This window comes from Henckelia pumila, chromosome 1 (assembly GCF_033568475.1).
Source record: "Henckelia pumila isolate YLH828 chromosome 1, ASM3356847v2, whole genome shotgun sequence".
Classification (NCBI taxonomy): Eukaryota; Viridiplantae; Streptophyta; class Magnoliopsida; order Lamiales; family Gesneriaceae; genus Henckelia; species Henckelia pumila.
Window position 1 is genome coordinate 156838571 of NC_133120.1, and position 19758 is coordinate 156858328.

At 33.2% G+C, this 19758-nt stretch overlaps 2 protein-coding genes across 3 annotated transcripts; both read left to right on the plus strand.

Annotated features, from left to right (window-relative positions):
* Positions 1-453: 453 nt before the first annotated feature.
* Positions 454-3481, plus strand: LOC140875444 (2-oxoadipate dioxygenase/decarboxylase, chloroplastic/amyloplastic-like). Its single transcript, XM_073279126.1, has 7 exons — positions 454-730; positions 936-1085; positions 1361-1576; positions 1722-1843; positions 2236-2399; positions 3006-3160; positions 3255-3481. The coding sequence occupies exons 1-7, from the start codon at positions 533-535 to the stop codon at positions 3351-3353; spliced, it is 1104 nt and encodes a 367-aa protein (XP_073135227.1). The 5' UTR covers positions 454-532; the 3' UTR covers positions 3354-3481.
* Positions 3482-14603: 11122 nt separating this feature from the next.
* LOC140876151 (protein TWIN LOV 1) lies at positions 14604-19334 on the plus strand. Of its 2 annotated transcripts, XM_073280029.1 has the most exons (8): positions 14605-15368; positions 15441-15968; positions 16391-16598; positions 16690-16754; positions 16904-16983; positions 17275-17330; positions 17412-17475; positions 18972-19334. In XM_073280029.1, the coding sequence occupies exons 2-8, from the start codon at positions 15545-15547 to the stop codon at positions 19116-19118; spliced, it is 1044 nt and encodes a 347-aa protein (XP_073136130.1). In that variant the 5' UTR covers positions 14605-15368; positions 15441-15544; the 3' UTR covers positions 19119-19334. The 2 variants fall into 2 exon arrangements, with proteins under 2 accessions (XP_073136129.1, XP_073136130.1); XM_073280028.1 differs by having other exon boundaries at positions 14604-15968.
* The last annotated feature ends 424 nt before the right edge of the window (positions 19335-19758 follow it).

The following is a 19758-nucleotide window of genomic DNA, read 5'->3' on the forward strand; positions in this document are numbered from 1 at the left end:
AAGGCTGTGCTGGGTGTCGTTGAAGGAGTTTGTGCAGAAACCATCTGTTGCGACTGCGTGGTTGGAGTGTGAGGAGCACTTCGTAAAACTCGGCAGGTATGACCCAACGACACTATGGTCAAAAAAGTTTTTGAATTTAATTCATCTTACGGAAGCATGTTGGACCCTAATTCAGAGTATATCGGCTGGAAACCTTGCGTAACCGATAGTTCTACTTTTCCTGAACTGGTTCGATAGGTAAAACAATGTCACGTACAAAGGATTAATTGCTAAACACTTTGTTAAGACAAATTTGGGGACCACTAGGGAGTTGAAACAAAAAAATTTGAGTGTAGGGAATTAAGATAAAAAAATGTTTGAATTTGGGAATTTTAAAATAATTTGCCCTAAATATAATATAAATAAATAAATAAATAAATAGGCCACGTAAATCTGAATGTAAATGAGAAAAGGAAGTCTACCACGGACTCAGTGACTGACGCTAAATTTTCTAAGATACGAGAAAAGCCGAAGCAAAGCGTAGCAAAATTCGATGGGCACCATGCTCAGGCTTCCAACCTCGATCAAATCGTCCCCCCTTTTCCCCTCGCTCTCTTCTTCTTCTTCAATTTTCCTCTGTAAACCCACCAGAATCACGGGGAATTTGACTTCATGTGGGGGAGCCCACAATTTTTCGACCATCGTGGCATCTTCCAAAGATCATCATGGGATCCAAGATTCTTCCTTTCGGGTACTTTTCTTTGTGTTCTGTGAATTTTATTGATGACCCACGTATGAACTCTCCCGATTTGTTTTCTTGGCATTGGCCCTGCTTTTTGTGTGGATTTTGGCATGCAGTACTGTACCTCGGTTTACAGTTTTTTTTCCCCTGTAGCTAGGTGAATATTTAATGGGTATTCTTAATTATGACAGAGATTTCGTTATTGCCATTGTAGGGAGGAGAATCTTTCTTCAGGAACGTATTGGCAGCCGTGGAGACGGTTTATTTGAGTAAGAATCCGACAGCTAAAGCCATCTTGGAGCTTGTCCGTTCAGCTGAAGATGATCGTATATGTTACGACCATTTGGCTTTTAGGACCTTTGGAGTAATTCTTTTTACACGATCTCACTTTTATAAGAGTGTAATTTAATTCTTAGTTTAATTTAATCTTTAGATATCACTTGCTAAACTATGCATCCAGTGTGCGCGACTCCTTATGTGTCATGATATTCATAGAAACATTAGATAAGATATCTGAGTAGTGTGATAAGCAGATGATTTTATAAATGCTTTCTCTTGTATCGATGTATTAGTAGTCTCTGACTGAATATATATGTGTTAGAATCTTTCATTCTAAAGATTTTAAGATGTATAACCTAGGTAAATAACCATGGAATTGATTCTATGGCTAAATTTTTCTTGGATTTCGGTTATGTCCAAAGAGAAGAGTTGAGGTTCCCTGCAAAGAAGTTGAAAGCATTCTGGTTTTCGCCACCGCATAGCAAACATTCGGATGCTGGTTCCGGTGTTTATGGTCCTTTACCAAGGATATTTATATCAGAGCTTTTGGTTGATCAAATGAGTCCAGAAACTCAGGTTTGTATGAAGTTTATATCTTTACATGTCAAATTGCTCTAAATTTTGTCGTAATGTGAATAATAAAAATATGTACGCAATGATACCGTTGTGAATACTGCCTGTAAGGTTAATATGTGTTCATATTTTATGCTTCTTGCTATAGAAAATAATCAGAAAATACACCGAATCATCGGGAAATGGAGAGTCTCACGCAGCTTTGGCCAGTGCACTGGGATCTTTGACGTGGAATAAGCCCTCATATTCTGAATTCCAACTCTTGGCGAGGTATACTGTCGTTTACTTGAGACTACATGTTGAAATCGAATTTTATTTCACTGAATTTGCATTTTTTTTCTGTGTTGGGATGAGGACAAGAACACGTATTTATATCGATTAGAGGTTAAAGTTACCTTTGGATAAACTAAAAGTTTGAGAGGGGTAGATGAGCCAAAAGGGGATGCCTCGTAAAATTTTATAACTTTCGTGGTCTGATGGGAAGCAATTCCTTTCCTCCAATTGGTGTTACTTCCGCCCCTGATTGCTTGTTACTATGTGCATGCAATTGAGCCAGCATTGTTTTCTGCTGTTTATATCTGAAATTATTCGGTTTTGTTATATTTCAAGTATGTCTGAACTTCTATCTGGCAACCTAACTGGATAATTTTGTGAATGTCAAGGGAGAGTGAATATGCTGCCTGGACTCTTGTCAATGGGTATACATTAAATCACGTCACTATATCTACCCACCGGCTGAAATCTCAGTTACGAACTACTGGAAGTCTCAATCAATTCATTGAAGAGAATGGTTTTAAGTTGAATTCTGAAGGAGGCGTCCTAAAAGGTGGGTGAAAAATATCCTGCTATTTAGTTGTTGAAATGTAGGATACTTTTCTTCTTGGTTATCACTCAAGCCCACGTTTGCACCAGACAGTTGCTTTCTTTTAAATGGCATCAGAAAAATTTTAATTTTTGTTTATCGGAAATTGTTTTGGAATGCCTTTTGTGGGTGGCTAAGTTAAAACACGGACCCGCAATATTATCGACAGGCAGAAATCCGTGTGCTACTTTAATTTTATCCAATTGTCCTTGTGATGGAACTTGCAGAGAGCCATCATTGATAAAATGAGAAGTTGATATTTATCCTTTGTGACGATCAATTTGCAAAGGTTTTGGAACTCGGAATTTGGAGTACTTGCATTAATCCATTGAGATTCCCATGTTTAATCGGATTAACAAAAATAATTTTACAAAAGCATTGGGATCATCCCATTTATAATTTTTTTTGGAAACCCCCCCGTACCTGTGTTGATATTAATCAAATTAAACAGATATTAGATTTTGTAATATGACCTTGATTCCTATATATTGATTACAGTGTTGTTATAATGTTAATTTTCTCAAAGATGAATAGAGATAATGATCTGTTGCATAATGTTTTGCATATCAGTAAGCCCAGATGGTCTCTTGTTGCAAAGTTCGACCGTAGCAGATTCATCGCTCTTCCAGTTTGCTGATGGAACCACGAAATCTGTGCCATGCTCGTACATTGAGTTTGCTGAACGACTTGTGCTTCCTCAATTCAAAGACTTGCCTGAGAATAAGGTTCGTAACTCCTTTAGTCGAATGGTTTAGGTCTCTTCATATTTTTTGTGTTTCGCGAACAGGCAAACTAAATCTTTCACTTTTGGTTGTATAGGTGGAAGAGTTCCACAGACGAGATGGATTTGAGGTAGGAAATGCCGATAAGATATTCGAGAGCACGTCGAAGGATCAGCTGACTAGGAAGGTTGCTTGAAAAACAGTTAGACTAATGTCTGCTCAGTTCTTTTAGATATTTGTCACTTGCATTTGCAACTCATGATAGTTGTGTTAACTGGTGATGCATAAAACTACAATTTTAGTTAAAATTCAAGGTTGCCCCCAGATTTCTAGTCTATAGATAACATATGCATGATCTTCTGTCTCCTGATATTTTTTTCTTGGATGGTATTCAACGTACACTTACCAAAATATTTATACCAATTGAATGTTTATTGGAAAAAGTATATTTGAATAAGGAATTTCTCATTTTAACTTTGTTTTATATGATAAAAGAATTGTTGGAAGAAGTTAATGTATATTAATTGTAAGTTAAGTTGGTAAAAGAATATAAAGAATAACTTTAAGTTTATAAAATGTTTTACATATTTGAGACGACTCTAACTTGTTTGTAGTGAGTAGTTCTATTTTTGAATTAAAAGTTAATATGTTATCATAAATCACATTCGTAAAATTGGTTTATTAATAAATGTTGTGATTCCACGGTCCTACCCGCACCTTTCAGTCCTTAGCCAACATGCAACTTAGTAAGGAAAAAAAACCAGAAACAATAAATTATGATATATCAGAACATGGCCGATTCTAACAACTAACAATTTTTAGGCATGAGTCCATCTTTAAAAAAAGACCCCTAATTTATAATGTATGCTCATATTTTTAAAAACCCCTAATTTATAATGTATGCTTATATTGTTTTAGTCACATAACAACTTTTTCGAATTAAATCAATATATTAAAGACAATATAAAAAAATTAATCACGCGATATTCAAAATATTTCTATTATAATTAAATAATAAGTTAAAAAAATGTCCAAAATGATCACTAAAAACAAATTACTTATTGATACTAGTAATTTATATGTACACGATTCGTGCATATAAATTAATATCTAAAATATAATATATATTTGCGCATTACAAAATTTTATATGAAATATAATAAAATTTGAATAATCTATATTTAATGTTATATATGTTTTTATTATTAATTTATTATTATTGAAAGAATTATGTTAGTTATGAGATAAGGGTTTCGAAGATAAAATTGGTATGACATAACCTACCAAAGTAGTTATACTATGCATGCCTCAAACTTAACAATATAGAATAGATTCTCGGCTTGAATTTGAATTAATTCTTCAATTTTTTGCTTTTTTTCTTTTTTTAAAACCCGGGCATGTACTTGGGAGACATGATTGACCTAAAATTGAACAGTTTGACTTAAAATTAATTCTCCAAATAACATGATTAGATTTAACATTTGCCCCCTAATTATCTGTGTATGTAAACTGAATGAAAATACTAAAAATAAGATAATTAAAAATTACAAGAAAAAAATTCGGTAAAACCCAAATTAAGTTTGGAAACAGTATGATATTTTTTTTTTATTAGTATTCATCGAGGCCTTGAGTTTAGTCTCGATAAGCATCACAAACAGTTTGGAAACACAAATCTGTTATGCGAGCCGTATTACTTTTGTTTTGAAAAAAATTTGATGTATAATAAATTTAAATTAAATACTACTATATCTATATAATGGAGTTTTTAAAAAAAAAATTATGGGCCCTCAAAAATTGTAGGCTTAAGTCCATTGACTCTTTGGACTTCACATAGGAACGGCCCTGTATCAGAATAACCGGAGTTCAGACGAACTGACCGAACAACACAAAGAACCGAAAGAAGCACTTTTCAATCTCACACACTCGTGTATTTCACTGGAGAAATAGAAGGGTGAAGATTAGAGAGCCGCTCACTAGCACTAAGCAGAGAGAACTAGAGAGACAAGCAGTCAAAGGGAAGATTTAAAATGCATAGCCCACAGGGACATAGGCGAGTTGGTAAGGCCTGAGGTGACGTGGAAAAAAATTCCCCAGCGCTGCGGGTTCGATCCTCGTGTGGAGCATATTTTCTGCTGAAATATTGTGGGAGTATGCTTTGGGGTTGGCACGTTGCTCCCTTCTTCAGATCTCTGCCGCTCGTGCACATTCCTCGATTTAATCCCGCATGAGCCAATGAGCTTGTGACTCATGTTCCTTTTAAAAGATTTGGGACCCACTGATTTTAACCAATCACGGGTTGCCACGCTACCCCAGGGCAATAACCTTTGGGATAGCATAGAACTTCCCACACAAAACGACCTTTCACTTGCCCTCTCTCATTTTTCGGAAGCAGCGTCTAGAGGTTTTAAACGAAAACAATCAACTTAAGAGACCTGAACACAACAGGAAACAAGAAAGGATATTTGGATTAGGGCAAATTTCCTTAAAATTCCCATATACAAACATAAATTTGTCAACAGTCCCTGTGTCAGAAAACATACATTCCAACTCCCTGACCCCACATATTGATTTATTCTAACTCCCTAACAACTCTAAAATACTAAAATACCCTTATTTGAAACGTGATATACATGTGATTTTTCTTCTTCATCGTGACTGCTCCACTCTTATTTCATTATTCATCTCTATCATATTTTTCCTTTAGCCATGAAGCATCTTTGTACAAATTAACTATCTTCGTGTTCATCTACAAAAATTTTATCTCAGTTTTTATTTTTAAAAAAAAAAAAAAATTCACTATTCCCAAAACCATTTTATCATACACATCTATGTTCTTCTTCTCTGGAATCATGGTTGATTTATAAAGAAAATATTGTAATCAACAATCATTATCTATATCCAAGATTTTCCCCAAAATTCATGCTCAGATTAGTGAGACAACCATGGTAACTATCGTAAATATTTCAAATATTTGATAACAAATGCAAACTAAATAAATTTTGAAAAATTAGAATTTTTAGACTTTGTTGCGTGTTTTTCATTTTTAAATAAATATTTTGTGTAATTAGTTAGAATATGATAGATAGGTTCTCGCATTGGCATATCAACTTATATGCCTACTAGTTGTTCGTATAAATGCTGCAAAAAAATTTGAACATGAGCAAATATGTATGTACGTAATAAAAATTTGATACACAAAATTTTTTACATTGTTTCTTTGTGTGTGTATGCACATACTTTAATTGTGACTCAAAATTAAAATTTAAATTACTAAATCAAAATGTTTTGTTGCTAACCTAATAAATTGACCACATGTCCAATTTAAGGTTGGTTGGTCATTGGTCAAGAAGTTATTCATCATCTCATAGTTTTGTGTATTGAATTATTAAAAAGATTGACTTAAAATTTCATCATCACACAAATCCACGTATGCAAAAAGAAATAAAGAATTTGCAAGATGTCGCAATTAATTTTTTGAGTTCTTCTGCACTTATCGTGAATCTAAAGTATTTTATATCTAATATATTTTCGTAAACAGGAAAAAATAATGATAAAGTCGCAAAAAGAATGAGTTGGATTATGGAGAAGATGCACACGATCCATAATCATTTTTTGTACCTGATTATGTGCCCGGTTCTCAATGTTTTGTACTTATTTGGTTCGTGATTGTCTCAAATTTGGGTACTTTTGTGTCAAAAGTTAGCTATCTTGTATCAATAATTTGGTTGATAGTGTTTTATTGCGAAAAGTTAAAAACAATGATAAGAAGTTCTTTTTCATTACTCATATTTATTGATTAATTAAAAGTGTTTAAAAGAAGTGCCCGTTGTTCCCCTAAGTTTATGTGTTCAGTTCTCAATGTTTTATACTTAATTGGGTCCTTATTGTCCCAAATTTGGGTAAATTTGCGCCAAAAGTAAGCTATTTTATAATAATAATTAAGTTGATTGTGTCTTGTTGCGAAAAGATAAAATACTCAGAAGTTTTTTTTCATTGCTCTTATATATTATTGATTGTACTATACTCATGTATACATTGTACTCTATAACAAAACCATTATACTCAATCTGATCGATTTTGTACCTCGATAATGTCACACTATAATTTCATCCGGCAAATAAGTTGTGTTCATTATATTGGTTAATATGGACTCACTCTGGGTTTGTGCTCGATCTACAAAATATTGTACTCTACTCATGGTACATTGTACTCTAGTACAAAACCATTGCACTCAATCTGATCGATTTTGTACCTGACAATGTCACACTATAACTTCATTTGAAACAGAAATTGTGTTCATTATCTTGGTTAATATGGACTCACTTTGGGTTTGTGCTCGATCTACAATATATTGTACTATAATCATTTGCACATTGTACTCTATTACAAAACCATTGTACTCAATCTGGTCGATTTTGTACCTCGGCAACGTCACATTATAACTTCATCTGCCAGATATATTGTGTTCATTATCTTGGTTAATATGGACTCACTCTAAGTTTGTGCTCGATCTACAATATAGTGTACTCTACGAATGGTATATTGTATTCTATTACAAAAAATATTGTACTCAATCTGATCGATTTTGTAACTCGACAATGTCACACTATAACTTCATCCGGAAAAGTAATTTTGTTCATTATCTTGGTTAATATGGACTCACTTTGGTTTCTGCTATATCTACAATATATTGTACTCTACTCATGTGTACATTGTACTCTATTACAAAACCATTGTACTCAATCTGATCGATTTTGTACCTCGACAATGTCACACTATAAAAACTAATGTACTCAATATGAACTTGTTTATACTCGATGATTTCGCTAGTTGTCCCTCACAAAATAAGATATTAGCTCGATCAATTATTTGAATCGATATGTTGGAATTTACCTTGCAATAAAATCTTGTACATTTTAGATGCTGGTGTATATCACATCATGTGATGGTACTATATAATGGTAATATTTCTTCAACATTACTAGTGAAATATTGTATCTTATATAGATTCATCTCTATTGATGTTCTCGTGTCCATGATATCTTGAAGTTTTTAGATGTTTACTGACCATTATTTTGTACCTCAACAATGTCACACTATAACTTCCTCTGGAAAAGAAATTGTGTTCCTTATATTGGTTAATATGGACTCACTCTATATTGTGCTAGATCGAAGATAGATTGTACTCAATTCATGTGTACGGTGTGCTCGATTTAAAAACTAATGTACTCAATCTGATCTTGTTTGTACTCGATAATTTCTCTGGTTGTCCCTCACAAAATAAGATATTAGCTTGATCAATTACCTGTATGAATATGTTGGAATTTACCTTGTAACAAGATCTTGTACATTTTAGATGCTGATGTATATCACATCAAGTGATGGTAGTCTATAATGGTATTCTTTCCTCAACATTACTATTGAAATATTGTATCTTATATAGATTCTTCTCTATTGAAGTTCTTGTGTCCATGATATCTTGAAGTTTTTGGATGTTTACTGATCATTATTTTGTACCTAAAAAATGTCACACTATAACGTCATCCGAAAAATCAATTGTGTTCCTTATCTTGGTTAATATGGACTCACTATACCATGTGCTCGATCGACGACATATTGTACTCAATGTATGTGTACGTTGTTCTCGATTTAAAAATGAATGTACTCAATCTGATCTTGTTTGTACTCAATAATTTCTCTAGTTGTCCCTCACGAAATAAGATATTAGCTTGATCAATTATTTGTATCAATATGTTGGAATCTACCTTGCAACAAGATCTTGTAAATTTTAGATGGTGGTGTATATCACATCAAGTGATGGTACTATATAATGGTATTATTTCTTCAGCATTACTATTGAAATATTGTACCTCATATACATTCATCTCTATTAAAGTTCTTGTGTCCATGATATCTTGAAGTTTTTGGATGTTTACTGACCATGATTTTGTACCTCGACATTGTCACACTATAACTTCATCCGAAAAAGCAATTGTGTTCATTATCTTGATTAATATGGACTCACTCTATATTGTGCTCGATCGACGACATATTGTACTCAATGCATGTGTACAGTGTGCTCGATTTAAAAACTAATGTACTCAATTTGATCTTGTTTGTACTCGATAATTTCTCTAGTTGTCCCTCACAAAATAAGATATTAGCTTGATCAATTATTTGTATCAATATGTTGAAATTTACCTTGCAACAAGATCTTGTACATTTGAGATGGTGGTGTATATCACATCAAGTGATGATACTATATAATGGTATTCTTTCTTCAGCATTACTATTGAAATATTGTATCTCATATAAATTCATCTCCATCGAAGTTTTTGTGTCCATGATATCTTGAAGTTTTTGAATGTTTACTGAGCTTGATTTTGTACCTCGACATTGTCACACTATAACTTCATCCGAAAAAACAATTGAGTTCCTTATCTTGGTTAATATGGACTCACTCTACATTGTGCATGATCGATGACATATTTTACTCAATGCATGTGTACGGTGTGCTCGATTTGAAAACTATTATACTCAATCTGATCTTGTTTGTACTCGATAATAGTTGTCCCTCACAAAATAAGATATTAACTTGATCAATTATTTGAATCAATATGTTGCAATTTACCATACAACAAGATCTTGTACATTTTAGATGTTGGTGTATATCACACTGTTTTGTACCCAATCACGTTCATGCTCGTTGAAGACCACAATTTTCCTACCAAAAACTCAAATTTGATAATAATGTGCTCTATTGACTCATATATGTGCTATGTTTATACTTGGATGCAATATTATTAAAATCGGACCGGACCGGCCGGTTCGATCGGGAACCGATCGTCGGTCCGGTCCGAAACTTCACCGGGAACTGGAAAACCGGTCCAACCGATCAGAACCGGTCAAAACCGGCCAAGAACCGGTTGGACCGATCATTAACCGGAAAACCGGTTCAACCGGTTCAACCGGTTTTTCAATTTTATTTTTTTTTGAAAATTTGAATTTTTTTATTTTAAAAACTTTAAATTTAATATATTTTTATATATATACATGATTATTTGGAATTTGTACTTCATTAAAAAATTATTTTAATAATTATTGATTTTTTAAAAATTAAATAATTAATTATTTAAATAATTTAGAAGTATAATTGACATTTTTATTATATTTACATATTTATTTAGTTTTCAAACTATGACAAATATATATATTTTTTGTCTATTTATATATATTTTTGAGTTTTTAAAATTCAAAATATATTATTTATTAGATTATATTATATAAACGGTTTTCCGGTTCGACCGTGTGGTTAAAACGGTTCGACCGGTTGAACCATTTTTTTTAGATAGACCGGTTCGATCATCGGTCCGGTTATGAAAACACTGCTTGGATGTACTTGATTTACATACATATGTACTTGTCAATTGACATTAATATAGGTTTTTTTTGTATAAATACTGAAACAAGATAATTATGTGCTATATTCTCCTCTTTACGTACCTCATTTGAATATTATTATACTTTATTTACTTGAATATGTACCCTATTTAAGTGAGTAACTAAATCTTAGATTATACTTGTCATTTGATAAGTGAAACTTGTTTGAGTAGTTATACATAGTTTTAGTATCTCAAACATAATTTAACTTGCACTCCTAATGATTGGAATATTGGTGATCTCTATTTGAAATCATATCATGTAAACATTACATAGACATTCATGAACTACTTGCAAAAAGTTGATCATATGTTTGCTAATCTTAAACTATGTGCTTGTGCGAACAACTTATTAATAATTCAATATTTGAAACTACTATCTCAAATTATGTTTTGTACCCAATCACGTTCATGCTCGGTGGAGACCAAAAATATTCAAATTTGACAACGATGTGCTCTGTTAACACTTATATGTGCTATGTTTTTACTTGGATATACTTGATTTACTTACATCTGTACTTTATTTAAATTTTTCATTATTTGCTTGTCAATTGACATTAATATAGTTTTTTTTTGTTTAAATACTAAAACATGATAAATATGTATTATATTTACCTCTTTACGTATCTCATTTGAATATTATTGTACATTATTTACTTGAATATGTACTCTATTTAAGTGAGTAATTAAATATTTTATTATACTTGTCATTTGATAAGTGAAAATCGTTTAAGTAGCTATTATATGGTTTTATTATCTCTAACATATATTAACATGCACTCCTAATTATTGAGATATTGGTGATCTCTATATCAAGTAATATCATGTAAAAATTCCATAGATATCATGGACTACGCAAAAAAACCGATCACATGTTTGTCCATCTTTCTATGTGCTTGCATTAATAATTAAATTTTTGAAAATAACTATCTCCAATGGTGTTTTGTACACAATCATGTTCATCTCGATGGGGACAACAATCATACCATCCAATCATGTTCATGTTCGTTGGCTTCATCTTTTTGCCAATTTTTTCCCTAAAATGAAATGACATGTAACAAGATAGTAAAAAAAAAGTGGAAAAGAACATGATCATCCATTATTTAATCAATATTTTTGAAAACACGGGAGAAGAATCATTGCAACAAAATCAACCATAATATTTGCAAAAACCAAGTTCAGAGTTGAAAGAAGTTACAACAAAAATAATATCAAATTTTGTTGCAAAATCACAATGAATTCAAGACTTCAATATTCGACCCATGAAATCACTTCTTCACAATAAGACGACCAATTATCCGAGTCTTAAAATTAATTGAAATGAAACTTTAATGCTTTGACATAATGACAATCCTAAGAGAAGCAAGAACAAATATTTATTAACTGGGAAATTTTCTTTCTATGAATTTTTTTGATCAAATTTATTCAAAATATTGTGTTTATAATAAAAAAAACTAAGAAATAAATATTAAATCATAGAAGATGTTCCCAATGATTTTAAATGTTTAAAAAGAATATTCAAAATCATTTATTCGGAGTTCCTTCATTTTCTTTTTCTAGAATCATCATAATTTCCACCTTTAGATTCTAATGTCACGTTATTTGAAGTGCCACAAGCACTCCACACCGCTAAATTGTCTCTGCCGCTATTTCTCTTGTGATTCTCATCACTTTTGAAAATGTATATATCCCGGTGATTAATGTTGTTTTTAGGTTTGAGTTCATATGTTTATGTGTTGTTTCATCATATTTCATTCTTATGATATGCAACTCATAATACACATTTCGTAAAAATTATGTGATGACACTGTGACGGTTTGGTGGTTGGAAGCACAAATAAATTGGGAAAAAAAGATTTTTTCAATATCAGAAGAAGAAGATTAAGTTACTTAAAAAAAAAAAGAAAAGAAAGGGTATTGGAGGGTTTACACAAATATAGAAGGGCATTGTTGTATTTTGATAGGCTTAAAGGAGTTTAAACAATTGAAATGATTGTGTCAGTGAGTGAGAAAAACTTTTCTCTGCCACAAGGACTGAAAAGAAACACAAGTTTGGTTTTAGGGATTTTAGGACCATTTACCGTTTGGATTATTTTTTTTTTTTTAAAGAAACCATTCATAGAATTCAAAGAGAAGAGTCTAGAGATACAATATCCAACAACCAAGAAGGAAAAATATACAAATTCCGACTCCAAACTAGATATAATAACTTCACGTGCAAGTCGGTGAGCAACACGATTCGCAGATCGTCGCATATGTTTTACTGACTCAAACTCCGATTGTTGAAGAAGAGTTCTAACTTCCAAGGCGATAGTCCCATCCGTACTCAAATCATTTGAAGGATGGTTAATTGCTTGTACCGCTAAAATGGAATCCGAATAAATACAAACATTATTAAAACCTTGAGCCAAGCAGAAGTCAATACCAAGCCTGATAGCGAGAAGTTCAGCATCTTTCACTGATCCACGGTGCCCTAAAAAACCCGCTTTCGCAGCAATCACAGAACCTGCCCAATCTCTAACAACCACTCCAGCACTAAACCTGTTTTTTGCTTCATCAAATCCTGCATCAACATCCAAACGCAGCATATTCACCGAAGGAGGCTTCCAGATTCAAGAGGAACCCCTCCCATTAAGCACTGAAGGCACCTCACATTTCACCCTAGCCCTTCGGAACTCATCCAACATGTATAAAGCCCAATCAATCTTCAACACTTTCTCCACCTCAATATCTGCATGTTTAATTTTACAAATCCCCATCCAAATTGCCCACACCATCACGACAAAAACCTCAAAATCCTCTCTACTGACTTCCTTCGACACCATAATGCAGCAATCAACAAAAGAGGCCATTTTCAAATGGCGCAAAATATGCCAAAAGATCGAGTTTTTCCAAACTTTTTTAATCAAAGCGCAAAACAATAGGCTATGGCTAGTTGTGTCTAATGTAAAATTGCAAAGAGAGCAAATACCGTTTGGATTATTGGGCAGCGTTTTCTTTGGGAAAAAAAAAAAAGGAAAGAAAAGAAAATGGTAAACCTTTGTATTTGTCACCGAATTCATTAGTTTCTTAATTTGAATTCTGATTTTAGAAAGACGCCAATTAATTGAGCTCGTTGACATGTCGGACAGCGCTTGATATACTGACACGTGCAATTGCGGCGACTAGCAGCTTACCTCTATTATCCATTTAATTAATTATAATGTTTTTTAAAACTCTATATATGAAATTGTCAAAAAAATCATATATATAAATTACTTAGCCATTTTATTTCTTTTAAGGATAATTACATAGCTGTTTCCGCGGTGCATCTCAAATGGAATTAAATACATTTTTTTGGAAAACTTAAATTAAATACCCGTATTTTAATAATATTCCTTTGGGGAACGAAAGTCGCATAGAAGGATGAAACTGTGGACGACACGGTATTGCTTACGTGGAGAGATAAGTCTCGTCCTCCATCCTACTTTTCTATATCTATTGTGCAATTGCAATATCTTATAGTTTATTATTATCTACTGTGAGACAGAGGAACCAAATAAAAAACACAAAACTTTTGCAAGCTCGTTTCATCGGTCGATCATATCGTGAGATGTCTCGTATTGATTGGATAGAGTTCTTGAGAGTTTTTTTATAAGACAAGTACAATCCTTTCATTTGAATTAACTTTTGAGTGAAGTTAATTCCAAGATCATTCTCTTTAACATTATATGATATAAACTTTAGTTTTGACCAAGTTTATGAAAATTTATTATTTTTTATATCATAATTTTTTTAAAGACTCGTTATATCGGATAGAAGTCTAAAGAAAATTTGTTAATAAAATTATATGAATTTCACCATTTATGGTTTATCGAAAATTTATAATTATGATTCTCAAAAAAAAATTTATAATTATGAGATGAAATCTCGTGTTGAACTGACAACAAAGTCTCAAAATCGATATGACGATGTTAAAATTATCAATATATATTTACCTGAACATGGAGCTTACAAAAAAAGGCAATCTGATATATTCACCGCCTTGGTAGTATAGGATTCCTCTCCCCAAGTTCTTGCGGGTCCCCTAGCCTAGTATATTCCCAATCAAACTTATCGCTTTCATCTTAGTTTTTGTTTTTTTTCCTTAACTTTCTTGCCATAAAATATTTTCTCGTCAGTGATGACTGTGCACACATTTCCTTAACGCTGTTAGGATTATATTATATTTATTCTGAGCTAAAAATCTGGCTGATTCTGTGAAATCTCTTGAACAGCTTTTTCTCTTTAGAATTTTTGTGGTTTAAGATTTTTATGGATGTAATAAGCTCGTGCATCTACAGGGATTGATGGGTACCCATTGCAAAGTTCTGTTCATTTGAATCGGTGGTTTATTTTAGATATTTTGTAGTTCAACATCATCTTGTGTCTGTTCTCCCTTATTTTCCTTCTCAACGATTGTCATTTCTCAGAAGAGAATAGTATCGGTCTTTGTTTCGTTTGTTGGAAAATTCTTTCAATTTCTCATATCCAGTGTAGTCGAGGCACAGTGACCTTATTTTCTTGGTTTTTACATACTTATAAGTTGAAAGCCACGAGGTTCCTTTGAATTGGAGATTTTTTGGGTTTTTTTGTTCATGGTTTTTCTCTTTTTTGATGTACTTGGAATTTTATGGATTTGTTCAACGGGATGAAGTTGAGATTCTTGAAATAATTGAGTTTTTGTCCGAGGGTTGAAGTAAAAAACACATGGGATTGGGATTACTTTTTGCTCATAAAGATTCAGTTTTTGAGGTAAAGTTAATATTTTTAATATGGAATCACCACTGGGATTGATTGAACAATCATTTGATTTGAGATACACAGGATGGGTGAGGGAAGCACTTAATGAATTGCCTGATAGTTTCACCATAACTGACCCTTGCATTTCCGGACACCCAATCGTGTTCGCCTCAAATGGGTTCTTGAAAATGTTTGGTTATTCGAGAGATGAGGTGATTGGGAAGAATGGAAGGATGTTTCAGGGGCCTGAAACTGATAGGAGATCGATTATGTTGATTCGGGAGGCGATTCGGAATGAGAGGGGAATGGAGATTAGTTTGTTGAATTATAGGAAAGATGGGACACCTTTCTGGATGTTGTTTCAAATCTGTCCGGTTTTTGGTAAGGAGGATGGTAAGGTGATTCATTTTGTGGGTGTTCAAGTGCCTATTTTGAGGAAACCAAGGCGGTCGGGGCTCGGAAATCGGAGTGGTGAAATGAGTTTGAGCGAAGATGGTGGGGGACTTTGTGGTTCCATGCTCCGGTGTTGCAGGAGGGAGGTGTGCTCGGATTCTGCCTATGAACTAGGACATAATTCGGCTTTAGGATCGTTATTAAATCATGACGATAGAGGTTTGCTTTATATTTTGCCAGTTACCATACTTATAATTCATTTTTTATCGATGGAGAATTGTTTTTATGTACCAACTAACTTGATTCTTTGAAAATCTTGTGTTAATTATCGCTGTATGGTTCGTGGGACTTAAGTATCAATTATATCAAATATTAGTTCATTGTTTTGTCGATCAATTTACGTTTCTCATTGAGTTGAGAGTAAGATTCATCATCAATTGTATGATATTTAATCAAAACGATAAAGGAAATGCTACTTTCTGATTGAGAGAATAGTTTCTGGTGTGTCTATAATATTCTGATGTGTTTGTCATTGTGCTTAACATTTTATTATGGATACGCTAGCTTGGTAATGTTCCCTTTGGAACCATTTTTTTTTACTTGTGGTGATATTATCTAAATTTATCAGCAAAATGTTGCAGAAGTTGAGATTAATGAGTCTTGTGAAGCATCAGAGTTACAGAAGACCAAAGCTACTGCGACAATTAATAACATTTTATCGGTGCTGATACAATACAGTGAGTTGACCGGCAAAGTGGTTAGTCGACAAAGATGTTACTTCTCTGGGAACAGAAGTCTTGACGCATCCTTAAATTTATCCCTCGGTAGAATCAAACAAAGCTTTGTACTGTGAGTAGTTTCGTATTTCAAGTTCATAAAATCAGCTGATGTTATTTGGAAGGAATATCTCTTGATGTGCTACATTTATGCTACGCTACAGAACTGATGCATCCTTACCTGACATTCCAATAGTTTATGCAAGTGAGGCGTTCTTGAAACTGACAGGTACTTGAATGCATGAAACTAGCGAGTTAGTGACTGATTTTGTTGTCTTGTTAGCACTTTTCTAATTTGAGAGGAAAGTTTTAAATGAATCTGTTAATGAATCGAAAACATGTGTTTTTCATTTTAATATATTTCCAAATCATTGTTAGGTTATGGAAGGCATGAAGTACTGGGGCAAAATTGCCGATTTTTGAGTGGGACAGATACAGATCCCTCAACCCAATTTCAGGTGGGGTTGCATTCTTCTGTTATTCAGTTTTCTTTTTTTCGTTGGATGGCAACAAACTCACATGGTTTCTTGTGGTTGCATAGTGCAGCAACCAGAATGTGATAACCAGGCTATTAAATAGCTTAAATATTGGAGTTGCAATGTTACTAATGGCTATAATTTCATTTTTTTGAGCTTTTTTAATCACCTGGTTTTACAGTTTTTATACCATCAAAACATCGTGTGCTGTCCCTCAACAAGAAAGGGAAGAAAAGAAAATATAGATGGCATGATTTTATTTTTATTTTGTAGATGAAGGAATGCATTCAAACTGAGCAAGCATGTACAGTACGTATTCTAAATTACAGGTTGATGACCGACGCCACTTTGTAACGGCTTATTTGTATGAAGTTTTTTACTTGACCTTACATCTTGATTGGTTCTTCCAGAAAAGATAGGACTCCATTTTGGAATTTTCTTCATATTTCACCAGTTCGAAACGCCTCTGGAAAGGTACTTTTCGTTCGTATGTAAAGCTTCTCTATTATTATTACATTTTCTTTAGAAATTTATGGAAAGTTCTTTGTTCTTTTCTTCAAGTAGATCAAATTTTTTTATCAGCTCACTTCTCTGCTATTTCCGAACTTTCCCCTTTTTCCACCGATTTACTATTCATCTCGCAAATTTCATCTTTAGAATATCATAAAATAACTATTCCAAGTTAACATTAACTGCCTTCAAGCTTTAATTTAATTAACGGGATTTTCATTTAGTTATTAACAGTTCATTTCATCGTGATAATGTGTGTGTTGTATTGATCTTTCACATATTCAGAGTGTAAAACATTAATAGTCTGTATTCAAGCTTTATCTTATCAGCTGCTGTGATCGTATTTTGTACCTGCATCATTTCATGTTTTATCTTACTGTATGTACTCACGAATCATGGTGTCACAAATCCTCGGTAATGAATGAAATTCTCATTCTTTATTTTGGATAAAAGTTGCATTACAAGGTGGTTTCATGAAACTTTATGTGGAGCATGATTGTTGCTTGAATTGAAAATTTTACTTGTTTTCCTTCGCGTACAATCCAAATGGAGTTTTTCCCCATTAGATCCCGATGATTTTGAAGTGATTACCTTTGGTGTATAATTATAGAAATTGATTTATGGTCTTCTAAGTTGTTTATTTGCTACTTGCTAGCTAGTTTTGAGGATCCAACGTACTCAAGCTACATGGAATCTTGTCAAAATTTATTCTCTATATTGATAATTTTAGTAAAAAATTCGGGTAACAAGTTTCCAGTCATTTGCCTTTTGGCATATGTGTAATAATTGAATATATGGTAACTCTGGACATTTAAATTTCTTGAAATCGACTGGCCTTATTTTTATATTGTTGTAGTACCAAAAATTAAAAGGTTATCGAGATCGTGTGTTTCAAATCTCCTAAACTGTAAAGCATCCAAGATGCACATTCGGTGGTTGTCCCACATTGTTAGATATGAGGTTTCATGGTCATTGTTGATACCCATGCACAACAATTGTACTAATTGTAGCAACTTGCAATGAATGGTAATATGTGATAGTTGCTCTGATATCGATTGTTGAACCGAACAATTGCTGCGTTATAAAATATCTAATTGATGATAATAGTATCATTCAAATCTTTTAAATTACGCAATAGCCCAAGGGTCACGTTTCTATCACTGTGCCGCAGAGAATAACAAGGGTTGTGCTTACAAACAATTTGTCCGTAGGTCGCTAAAAGATACTAAGTAAAGGCTATACCACCAACATTTTTTTTTTTGCTTTTGCATTCTTGTCTTTATAAAAGGAAATGAATCCTGATAATAAAATAGGTTGAGGTTTTCTTCTGAATTATGCATGGTTGCTGGAGGGCAGCAAGTTTTTTCTCGGTCTCTCTGGACTCTGACTCTTCCATCATTGAACTTTCCCTCGTTTAACTCCTCATTTCACATCTAGTTCTTTGCTGAAAATACATGCAGGTGGCGTACTTTGTTGGAATTCAGATAGATGATAGTGGCAAAAATCACGGAACACATGAGTTGAGTCCACATATTCGGCAACTAAGTGTCGTGGGTGCTGTCAAAGTTGCTGTGAGAAGCTTGTTGATGGGTGTCAGTACTTCGTAGCCAGTGTATCAAACTAACTTTGAGAAAAATTTCATGCTGTCTTACACTGTATACCTCACGTCAGAAGGAAAATATTTTGTGCTTGAAGGCATTTGAATCCTAAGTAAAAGATCGATTGCTTAGGTTGATGCTTATTTTGGAGGATGCTGGCAATGTAATGTTGACAGCATTATTTGACTTGAAAACATGGCTTTTGAATTCGTGATTCTACTTTAATTGAAAGGTTTCTTCCAAGAACCACGTCGCAAATCAATACCTCTAGCCATGGATATCCATTGAAGCTATAATCTTAACTTGCTTGTGGTGATGCATTTTCGTATTGTGTACTCTAATTAGCACTCTTCAAGCTTGGCATTATTTAGAAGGCGGTGAAGGGTTAGATATTTCACCTCTTCTTGAATGATTTTTGCTCGGACGTATTGGCCATTGGGGGTCATGTTCATGATTATGGTAAATTTGTGATTTATTTAAGTATGATTTTATCGTGATGAGTTCTAACTGGTAGTATGATTCCCACATGGATAAAAAGGTGGTTGACTGTATTGAAAAATTATGGGTGTTAATGTGGTGGAATGTATCGTTTTGTTCGAATATGATGGAAATTTTGTGTTTTCAGTATCTGTGTTTGCTAAATCCTTGT

Coding starts and splice junctions, on each gene's coding strand:
- LOC140875444 (XM_073279126.1), top strand. CDS start 533: ATGGGCACCATGCTCAGGCTTCCAACCTCGATCAAATCGTCCCCCCTT. Junction 1,086..1,360: donor TGGCTTTTAGGACCTTTGGA/GTAATTCTTTTT, acceptor TGTATAACCTAG/GTAAATAACCATGGAATTGA. Junction 3,161..3,254: donor AAGACTTGCCTGAGAATAAG/GTTCGTAACTCC, acceptor TTGGTTGTATAG/GTGGAAGAGTTCCACAGACG.
- LOC140876151 (XM_073280028.1), top strand. CDS start 15,389: ATGGAATCACCACTGGGATTGATTGAACAATCATTTGATTTGAGATAC. Junction 15,969..16,390: donor ATTAAATCATGACGATAGAG/GTTTGCTTTATA, acceptor AAAATGTTGCAG/AAGTTGAGATTAATGAGTCT. Junction 17,476..18,971: donor TTCGAAACGCCTCTGGAAAG/GTACTTTTCGTT, acceptor AAATACATGCAG/GTGGCGTACTTTGTTGGAAT.